At 38.5% G+C, this 11,336-nt stretch overlaps 1 protein-coding gene across 8 annotated transcripts in view; it reads right to left on the bottom strand.

Moving 5' to 3' along the window:
• Window positions 1-6,243: 6,243 nt before the first annotated feature.
• The window catches only part of CDC14B (cell division cycle 14B), a 46,075-nt gene continuing 40,982 nt past the window's right edge, over window positions 6,244-11,336 (bottom strand). For 5 of the 8 annotated variants that reach the window (XR_005825511.1, XM_040579123.1, XM_040579124.1 and 2 more), the window contains one exon: window positions 6,244-9,426. Coding sequence is in view for 2 of the 8 variants with exons in the window: in XM_040579131.1 (XP_040435065.1) it covers window positions 9,387-9,426 (40 nt within the window). In the remaining 6 variants the exon portion in view is untranslated. The remainder of the gene's footprint in view (window positions 9,427-11,336) is intronic. The other 3 variants (XM_040579125.1, XM_040579128.1, XM_040579132.1) reach the window with 1 other exon arrangement.

Raw genomic sequence — 11,336 nt, 5'->3', positions numbered from 1 at the left:
GTTTGTATCACATAGGGGATGAGGTGGGATGTCCTTTCCTTGCAGCTTTAACATGACTTCCTTGAGGCAGGTACCCTAACTTGTTCCCTGTCAAAGGGGACACTCAGAGCCATTCATGGGGGATCTGAGAGAAACAAGGAAATGGTGCCAGAAATGACGAGGGACAGAAATGAGAGGACAACCACAATGGACATTTTGGAAGTAGCTGTTAGCCTTAAAGGAGTCTACAAATGCCTGCTCAGCTTGAAGTCATTCTTTCAGTTTACTGGGAAAGCAGATTAATATAAGCCTTTCTGTTTTTCCCTGTTCTCTGCCTCACTTTGTTTTCTATCACTCTCTTTCTAAGCACTCTCCTTTGAGAGCAGATAGTGGGTGAGACTTAAAGAAAAAAACTGTTTTGGTTTGAAGTAAGCTCGAGGAGTTTTCAGAATCTTAAAGTAACTTATCTCAGTGGTAAGGCTTTACACAAGTAGGATATTATCACCCAGGGAGGACTACTGACTTTTCTACATGCTCCAAACAGATGGTCTGCAAAGTAGTGCTGCCCAAAGGACTTTTCTTACATTGTTAAATTACTTATATGAAAATTTGCTATAACATGAGATTTTGGATTCCACAAGGAGCTCATTTTAGTGGCATAGAGATACGCTGACAATCCACGGTAGAAAGAATGTGCAAAAGCAAGGGAAGCGTTGGTGTTAGAGAAACCTATGCTGCTACTTTCTGAACTGGATGAAATAACATAAATGACTTTTTCACCTTGTAGGAGTGTTATCCTAGGTCTGGGTTCTTCACCTGGCATGCAAGAGCCAATCCACACACACAGAGCAGAGCAATTCGTTTATTGCATGTTTATTGCACAGAGATGGGTGCTGGGTGGTAAATCCACAAAGCTAGCACACCCTTAACACACAGTAAAACACTTTATACACTTGGAACAATTGTCTAAAACTATGTTTAGTCGCACTTAATTCTCACTGGTTTGTAAGAGCCTTGTCTCCATTTGAAGGTACAGTATTCAGGTACACAGTTCTATGGGGAGGGGGCTTTGTTTGTAGGAGGCTTTCTTTGCTCGAGGGTGGATCTTTTACTATGCTAATTAGGATAGTTCATACATAGTTTCAGTAATTTTCTGTTCAGTCTCATTAACCATTTGGTTCTCCTTGAGCTTAGCTTGACATACTGGTGGTATCTATTGCTTCCCCAAGGCCACGTCTTATTAACTATCTGTAAGGGTTGATGAATGTCCTCTGTTTTTCAAATTCTTTCTTGTCTTTCATTATAGATATTTACAAATATATATTTTATAAAAGTAAATAATTCTTGTATCAGGAGCAAGCTGCTACTTGAAATCACTGCAGCTGCTGCTGCTCTTGTAATAGGTGTTTGGGTGTTTCTGCCAAAAATGGCAATTTTGTGATTGTGGAACAGAAGTTATTTTGTCTGTGGGAGTCTTCGAATTTTTTGGGTTTTTTTCCCTTCCTCTTCACCTTATCCCACCAAACAGGGAAGAATGTGTCTAAATTTATGTTTTTGCTTGCAGGTGTGAGTGTATATATAGGTGTGGAGAGCTTCTTTGCAAGGCTTACCCCTCTTTTCCATTGTCTTTTAAGGGTGTAGCTTCTTCTTTTACTAACACCTCTTTTTGCTAAGGAAAGCAGTGAAATACTTAAAAGCAACCCTTCCACTAAAAATTTGAAACCTTGTTATGCTACTGGGCTGAATCTGGTGTAATGCAGTTGGTTCGGTTCTGACTGTTCTCTGGGAAGGCTGAAACGATTGTTTTATTTTTCAGTCTGGTGCCTGATGCTGCAAAGATCCTATTTACTCCTCTAACTTCTTTTCAGACTATCAGACTTCAGTATGGCTTAAGGATATATACATACAGAGAATCAATTATTAATTGTAAGTGGTGACAGTGACCCAATTCCTTTGCCTAGCTGTGAAAAGGTAACTTACTAAAACCCAGTCATCTGTCGTATTTAAGGTACCAAAATAGCTGTATCTGTTAAGCACGTTTGCTGCTTAACATAGCACTCCTGGTCTAGCTTTACTCCTTCACGTAAAGCAAATGGAAGCAGGTATACATATATACACAAACACTAGTAAACCATGGCATGCATCTTAGGAGGAGATTAAATTGTGTTGCAGATCTTAGTCATCTTACTCTCTAATGCACTACTACAAGGTACTCTACTGTTAGTATTACTGTAGCGAGTGGCCTAGGAAAACTACTGTATTTCAGCTTTGAGTTTTAGATTAATATAAATCTCATTAAGTTTCCAAAAAGAAGAATTCACTTTTCTCTACAACTGCCATTTATATATGATAGTGCTGATAACTGTGTGGTCCACTTGAATCATATGTAGTGCTGTAGTAGAGTTTATTACTATGAAAGTGCTTTTAAAGGGAAGAGGAGAGGAATGTCTGTGCTTAACATAAGAATACTGAAGGATAACTAAACAGACTGAGAAGTAAAAAGCCCTGGTGAAAAACTTTAGTTCATGAATACAAGTATTAGGCAATTGAGCCCATGGGAGATGAGCTTTCAGCTCTGGTTACGCTTGTTCATGTGAAAACAGGGCTGGGAGGGTATGAGCAGCCTTTGGGCCCAGACTGCAAATCTGCAGCCCTAGTACATCTGTGTCATTATGATTATTCTTACATAATTCTCACTCCATGTTTTTTTCCTTCAGAGGTGTCTCAGGCACACGTGCACCTACACACACATCCACATAAAAATACATATGTACACACATATATATGTAGTGTTGAAAGTAATGTAACACTGACTCATTTTCAGTGGATCAACAATTGAATGTGAAACAGGGTTATATTTGCAAAAAAGTACATTTCAGTCACTGAATAACAGGCGCGGAGTTAGAGCTTTTCTTTTTCAGTAACATACGCTGGGCAAATGCTGAACAGTTTGTGCTTGGAAAGGGAAAACCTTCATTGGAAGAAGTAAGAACTGTTACACTTTGGCTCTATTAGAATTTAATATGAAATATATCGGATCTTCAGCTGCAAACAAATGCCTTTTTGAAGATGTGATGCAACAAGTGTCGCTGGGTCTTCAGAGCAGCTTTAGATACTGCATTGCATTTAATTGCAGTGTTATGTTTAAGACTAAGCTAGCACCTACTGAATTGAATAAAGTTTTTGCACTCCCTGTCTGAGTAGCTAGTGTGACTATCCATATTCTGTGTTGTGTTGTCTCTACAATGTTTTACAGCTATTAAGAGGACTCCATAAGCTGCTGCCTGCTTTTAGCAATGGTAGTTCCTGTCTATGTTTGCACTGTATTCAACAAAAGATACTGTTTTGCATAATGTAATTGAATTAGCAGGACAGTTTTGCCAAAACGTAAAAATAGCAGCAACGAGGTAGGATTTGTTCTCCTCTGGCAAGAGGAATAGTAAGTTGACATACTATAATCCAGGAATTCTGTGCTTGTTACTGGCTTGGTTATATTTCTGTTACTTACGGATTGAATGCTGTTTTCAGGTTTCCTTGGCTGTAGCAAAGGCTCTGGAGCTTGGAAGCTATTGTGGGAAAAGTAAAGCATAGTAACGTTTTGAATGAAGAGTCCAGTGAAATGAAAGAAGACCGTAGGCTAGAAAAGGTCTGATCAGTGGGAGGAAAGGAAGGAACCCAAACAAACCAACATTAAGTAATAGCTCACTTTGAGACATGATGTTGGCATTGGAAGAGTTGTCTAGAAGCATGACACCAGGGTACATGTCAACTGTTGCGAGTACTGAGTAGAGTTTCAGTCATGGGAGCGTGACATTTCAGGAGGAACAGTGAAAGATTAATCTGGTAATGGCAGAACTGAAACTTGGGAAGAAACACAAATGGGTCTGGAGAGAGACTGTGTTTGAAGGAGGGGTAATGAGATGGCTGACTTCTTCTGCTGAGTAGAAAACCAAGGGACTACCCAGTCACCTTAAGAGAATGGCATCAAAGCACTGATGGAGGTAAAAGCAAGCTCACAATGGTGAGAAACGGTCTGCTTCAGCATGTGCGTAGTGCCCACCTTCCTGCTACTGGCAGCAATCACTTTGCATTTTCTTGCATTACTAACAGCTGCTGCCAAGGGTCATCTCCTGTCTGCTCCCTGTCAAGGAGTTTGGGATTTACCATTTTATCCTGTTTGTGGCATAACTGGTCTGCAGCAACTGACACAGTTGGAAGAGCAGGGAGTCAGAGGTGCTAGTGACACCGAACTGCTTTTTATCTGCTGCTGCACAGCAGGGCCAGCGCATGCTGGGCTGAGGGATGAAAAACAGCATCTGCTGCTTGGCCCTTTTGTTTTGCCACATATTCTTTAGCCACCCTGTGGACTGGGACAGAGTCTCATAGCAAGGACATGGTCAAGGAGCGGAGCTGTTTAAAGGACAGACTTTCTAGATGCCCTCTAGTCCCTCTTGTCACAGTCCAGCACTTGGACCAGGTTCTTGGAAAGACCCTGTGGATGGAAGGTGTTATGCTTAATACCAGATTTACTTACTTGAAGATGGTTGATTTAGATTTTCTGATTTAGAGTGATATAAAGCATAATGACACAACACAAATGTAAGCTATACTTCGCAAAATATAGCAATTGCAGTACATGTTGCAATTGCAATACATCGTTCAATCACAGTACCAGTGTGATTCCCATTACTGGACCCTATGATAATCCTGTCACCCCGCAGGGTGTCCCCAGTCCCTGACAACAAACAGGAGGGTTGATGCCAGCTCACACCCACTGTTCTGTTCAAAATGCTTTTGGCAGTTGCCTGGTGCTTATACTCTGTATATTCACTCTCCCCATGCTGCTCTGTCCAGTTCAGGGACATCTTCACCCTCTCCAAAGCACTTGGGCAGAAACATTTACACCACCAGCTGATCCACTCAGCTGTTGATATTCATCTAAAACAAAAGCCACCCTCTAGCCCTCTGTGTTGAGATAAATTCATCTGCTTGGCAACTGCTGTGGTCCACCACAGCCTGCATCACTCCCTGAACTTCACAAGCACATCACCCTTGCCCATCTCCTCTCAGCCTTATTCTATTTTGGGGCTTGCTAGTCAGTTACACCCAAGTGAAACCAACAGACAAAACACAACTGCAAGAGAAAGCAAGCATATCTCTCTCAAAATACTTGTAGTTAGGTTTAAAACATGTATTTTAACACCAGCTTTGAGTATTTCTAAACAGCACATCCATTTGGCTACAGTGTATTTTTATCCACTCCTACACATGCTATGTAGAAACTGTAACGCGAAGGAGGCTAAAATAGAGCCAAATCAAACTTACTCAAATACTATACAGGTTATTCTCACAGTGCACACACTTGCAAATGGATTTGACCTGGGCCACCGCTCCGGCTGTTCTCGGAAGGATTTTTTTTTTTAGTCCTCTGCCCTCTCCTGCCCAGTGCCAGTACTCCTTAAATCACTAATGGTATCACAGGGCTTAACTGTTTTCGTCCAGACATCACATGCATAAACCAGTGTTTTCACAGACAAAACCCTCACTTTTCAGCAGGGAGTTAGGTTGTCAGGAAAATGTCATTTCAACATTAATGTAATTTTAGAAAGGATCACCTTACAACAGATGAACACGGATTTTCTAACCATAAAAATGTATCTTTTGAACAAGAAAGTTTACTTGTCAAACAGTCTCTGCTTCAGGTGTGCAAATTCTGCATTTTCTAATGTAGGTAAGGTAAGGGTGATCAGAAGTATTTGAGTTGGTCAATACTTTTTGCTGTTGTTTTGTTATTTGTAAGTCTAAACTAGACCACCATCAACTCTTACACAAAAAGAAGTGTTTCTGAAAATTTATTTTTACTTCTGAGAAACCTTCACTTTCACAGTAAGTACCAAATTAGATTGTATTTAATATGATGCTCATTTCCGAAAATGAGTACTGTATGATCATAAAGAAAGGACACAAATTAACTAAACCCCATTGTTCTATCTTCTCCAAGTTTTTTACTGGGTAACAGTATCCCAACAATTTAAATACTACTGTTTTCCAAAGTGAGTCCCCTGAAATGCAGAGCCAGAAGGTCTCTGTTTTTAAAATTGGAGAAGTATGTGTTTTAAAGATTTGTGCTTTAATTAAAGGTTTTCAGGCAGCTGAGATTCTCACATTATTTTTCAGAGCACATATAAGCCGATGTGATACAGATATGATGGATGTATGCCGAACTTTTTTAGAATGCTGGAAATAAAAGTGACAAAACCAAACTTCGGATTATTACTTTTAATTTTCCACAGTTCATGTTTGCAATTCTCACTATTCAGTATTTTGTATAAAATCAAATACAATATGCAGTATTTTCAAATGAGACACAAATGCATATTGAACTACTTAAAATTACAAGATAATATGAAGCTTTATCTTAAAAATACCTTCAGCAAAATAAACTCCCACTCTGTCAATCCAAGTTAAAAAAATATGATTAGAAATACACAATTTAAAAATAATCAGGATGAACAGTACTGATTAGTCAAGAAATTTAAGATCTTGATAGTCTGTACACGAGTTTATGCAAGACAATCTGCAAACCATTAATATAAAAACTGCAGTGCAACAAACTGGTGAACATCACATTTTTCTCTTTTTCCATTTTAATGCACAAGTCTCTACAAATCTTATTTAAGTCAACAGCACTTCCTCTGTTTTACTGGGGCAAAAAGACAAGGTCTGAATTACCATCCAAGTTCAGTTTTTGATGCTGTAACAGAAGCCAGCAATTTGACCCTAGATATTACAGCTTTTGAGTATGTTGCATACTTTTGAATAAGAGATCAAGGGTGAATCCATCTGTTGTGCATTTTAAATAGGGAAAAGAATTTCTAAGGAAAAACTCCTAATTGATGACAGCAGAAATAACTTCCTTCAGCTGCTCTGTGGTACAGCAGTGATGCAGCTGCTGCCACACATTCCATTTTGGCACATAATTAAACAAAGATTTTAAAACCAAGGACTCTCTCACCCATGGCCACTCTTCACGCTTACTTAAGACAGCTTTGGTACGGTATAATAAAAATGCTAGGCAAAGTACTAAAAATTCAGAAGAACAAGTGAAGCAATACAGTTAGGTGGGACACAATGAGGTAATGAGTTAATTTTCCATATAAGGCTGTTTGGAGAGTTCAAATGTAAAATCCCTTTGACATTTATGTGTTTCTCCCTAAGATACTGGGTGGTGGAAAGAGTACCCTGAAACACACTCATGCCTAACATGCAGTTTTGGTTTAGCTACAGTTGCTATTGTGTGTGTTTGTGCACTTGTTTCACCAAAACTTACTTCTTAGGAACCTGAAAGTGCTAATGGCTCTGCTGGTTACTTTAGAAAAGGCAAATTCCATTTTGGAATTTGGAAGGGCTGTGCAATAGACTGATTAGGTTAAAAACAAAGATGCTAAAAGAAGCAGCTCAGCTGAGAGAAGGGCAAAGCCAAACACAGTATTACTGTATCTTTCTTGACTCACCCTCTCACTTCATTAGTTACATCTCTTCTGCCTTCCAAGTAAGAATTTACTTCAAGAACAAACAGAGATTCATATTTGCACAATATACCTACACTATTGTGGTTACCTGTAGTTCATCTTTTGGGCAAGTGACATACTAAGGAAAAAAAAATGTAATCACTGTATCAGGGTGAATTCAGTTCCCCTCTTTTAGGTGCTTTTCACCCATAAAAAACTGGTGGTGAGGGTGAAGATTTAAGAGGAAAACAAAAAATAATCAGGTATGAGCCTCAATGGTCCTTTATTTTGCATCACACAAGCCTCTTCTGTTTTCTTTTTATTTGTATTTGCAAATTTTGAGTATCCAAACTTATGCATCCTCCCCGAAGCTTACTTACACTTCCCATCCTGCTTCCCCTCCAATTCAAGATGATCTTGCCACAAAATGTTTTCAAGCCGATGTGTGGTTATTCATATCGGCATTCAAAAATGACCAGCCTAACAGAAAGCTTAACCTTAATTTAAAAGCATGTAGGTTGAAACTAGTCACTGAACCTGCCCATTTACACTCATGAAAAGAAAATTCTCTCCCTTGCAGAGGTAATCAACCTTTAAAAACTTCAGTTATCCCACTGCTAACATTTCAGATCTCTCCATTTCTTGTCCTTTCTACTGTGAGAGTCAATCAACAGGTAACTGTATGATATTTAAGGCTCTGTGGTAACAGTCCTCATCTGAGGGATATGCAGCTATAAATTTCAGTTGGCAGACAAGGGTACATCACTGCAAAGACAACTTTGAGATTTCATAATGTGAGAAGTGGTAGGGATAAAACGCTGCCAGTGTTTGAAGACAGTCTTGTAGTGGATGAAAATTGCAGTATCAGACAGAGGTAAGCTGTAGGTTTTGAAGTGTTAATTGGATGTTAAAAACTATACCTGCCCTCAGTTCCACTACCAATTGCAGTTGTACAGCAAGCTTATTTTCCCTTTTTTGTGTGCTGCACTCACTAGGTGTCTCAAAGGCAAAAACCTGCGACATCTGCGTGTTATCAACTGTACCAATAAAACCCAGGAAAAATTCTTACCTTTTAGATATGGTAATCTAAAGTTTCACCTAAAAGGCTTGAAGATAGGAAAAGAAACAGTAATGACATTTCAGTATGACAGCACTGCTTTAAATGGTAAGCTGTTTTTCCCTCCCCTCAAAATCACAGACTTAAAGCAATTACAACTAGCTAGAAGAGCCATTGGTTGTGAACAACTAAAAATCTATTACTGATAAAACTAAGTTAATTGCTTATAGTTACATTTTTTTAAAATAAACGAACCACACAACCTTTGAAAATAAAGCACTCTTTGGTGGACAATAGTTGCTTCATGTAGTCAATACTGCTGCTTCATAAAAAACTTCATATAAAATAAGAAAGAACAGCCAATTAACACAGGACGGTACCAATACTATAAGAAAAAAGCTTTTGTGATTTGATTTTCAGTCTCAAGTGCAGACTTGAGCCCAGTCTGAACGGACAACACAGATTTAAATATTTAAAAGCTCCCACTGTCTTTTCATTTCTAGTGGTCAGCAGCTAAGTGATTGCCATCACAATTTATACACATGCATCATACATACTAGCAAGCCCTCTTTATAATAGAGAGCTTACATATTTACACCTGAGTCTGAATGTACACAGATTTTTGTTGGTTTTGTTTCAGGAAGTGTTAGCACATCAGGGAAGTGTCTACAAAGCACGTTGACAGTTCGTTTTATTCTGCACATATGGAAGAGATTCTTTTGTTTCACTTTTGCTGAAAAATGAAGCCAAAGTAATCTTCTTTGAATTGCATAATCCCCTCTAGTCGCATCCCCTTCATTCCTGAATATCCTTTTCACCACTGGTTGCTTATTTGAAAATTAACGCAATACTGTTCTAGTCCTTGGGATGGATTGGCTGCTGAAATAAAACATATTTGAGAAAAAAAGTTAAATATGTACTCAGTATGTATTTCAAGCAAATATTTCTGGGAAGGTAAAATGAGCAAACAATACTTCAAAGAAAGAAACAGAAGATAAAAGTCACTGCATTTAACAACAGCAATATTGGTTGTAAAGAAAGCACGGACTGGTCTGATCACAGACAATATGAAGAAAGGTTCCGTCCATACAGAAAAGCAACAGATTCAAAGTACCATAATTTCATTAAGCGCATTTGCTGTAAAGCATTCCTTTTCTTTCTCTCCCTTTGCGATATCATACTGTTGGAAAAGTAGAAAGAATAGTAAAGAATTTTTTTTTAAGCTGGATTTAGATTACATATAGACAAGCTCTGAAATGCTGCAGGTAGTTTTCAGTGTTTGAACACGGGTGCAAAAGGGTGCTTTACAATTCCCAGCAAAGCAAAAGCACAGGAGATTTTTAAAGCGTATTCCTCCTTGTTAGTTTCTGTGATCTACCTCTCTGGTTAGAAGTAAAAGAATTTATACAATACATTTTTGATACATTTTCCACCACACTCTCAATTTTTATTTTTTTAATAACCTGACCTGTATTCCCTTAAGCACCTCTACCTACCAAAATTCCTTCACCACTCAAGATTTAGTTTCTAATCAACTACTTACTATACACATAATCCTAATTCCGTTATGTGTAGTAACACAGAAAAGATTGTTTCATTTGTGTCTTACTATGATTCAGTTGGGTTGGATCTGATGTATGCACCTTGCTAAAATACAAACACGAATGTCTCAGTAACTGGCAAATTTACAAGGAAGATGTCTTAACTAGAGAAGCAAGGGGCATCCACAGAAGAGACCGTGGATAATGCTCTAGCAATACGATTTCTTGTAATTCAATGACAGCGCTATTTCCATCACAAGATACGATGTGCTGTGTCCACCAGCACCGGTCCTTTGTAGGTGGCAGCTGACACCTAGAGATGTTCTGTAAAGGAAATGCAGCGAGTGTTATGAATAGGACTGAAATTCCCTTAATTCTCTCTGCAAAGCCAGAATAAAGTGTTTTAGCTGTAAATGACTGTTTTGGCTGAAAATCACTCTGGAGGCATTCTATGCTAGTGTCTCTAACAGTCTGAAGGATAAAATGGTAAATCAGTTACTCAGCTCTGCAGATTACGCTGTGTTAAGATGTTTTGCAAATGTGATTAATCTACAGTAAGAATGGACCTAAAGCATCAACAAATGAGATTTATGTAAAAACAGTGTAAGATCTTTCCACTGGAACATATCAAACAAGAAGATGAGAGGGTAAGGCTACACATTAATGTTGAAAGTTCAGAGAAGGCAACAAGGTCTTGACAAAGACATATTGGTTAGGGCATGATCTCAATTTTGTGACAATAATTATTCTCCTCTACCCTAAAATCCACTTGATCTGGAAGAGGTCAGTCAATATAAGCACTACGAGGTAATGCAAACTGCAGAGACTTCAAGAAATTAAATTTAAAAGAGATTAAAAAAACCCAAAGGGATGCTTAAAAGAAGAAGAGAGCAAGGTTTTACCAAACACGGGAAAAATAAAGGACACCTACAAGATTAACAACAAGGTACTGCATTCTAAGTCCATGAAGTTATACAGTCGTATCAAAATACCCTTTAGAGGGATGAACACCCAATCTGCCCTCCCTCTCAGATGACACAATAATTAAGAACTCCAGAACTGTGACGTACCTGTTTAGGACAAACTTGATTACTGGATGCAGCATAAAATGACTTAAATTCTTTGACTCAAGAGTTAGAAGAAACGAAACAGAATAAGGAATGAAATATTTGGGGTAGAGGCTTCAGAAAAAATCCCTTGAAATATGAAGTAGTTTATGAAGTTTGAGTTCAACCCGATCCTTGGTCC

The sequence above is a fragment of the Falco naumanni genome, chromosome Z (assembly GCF_017639655.2).
Source record: "Falco naumanni isolate bFalNau1 chromosome Z, bFalNau1.pat, whole genome shotgun sequence".
In the NCBI taxonomy this organism is placed as follows: domain Eukaryota; kingdom Metazoa; phylum Chordata; class Aves; order Falconiformes; family Falconidae; genus Falco; species Falco naumanni.
This window is presented reverse-complemented; position numbering and strand designations above follow the sequence as displayed.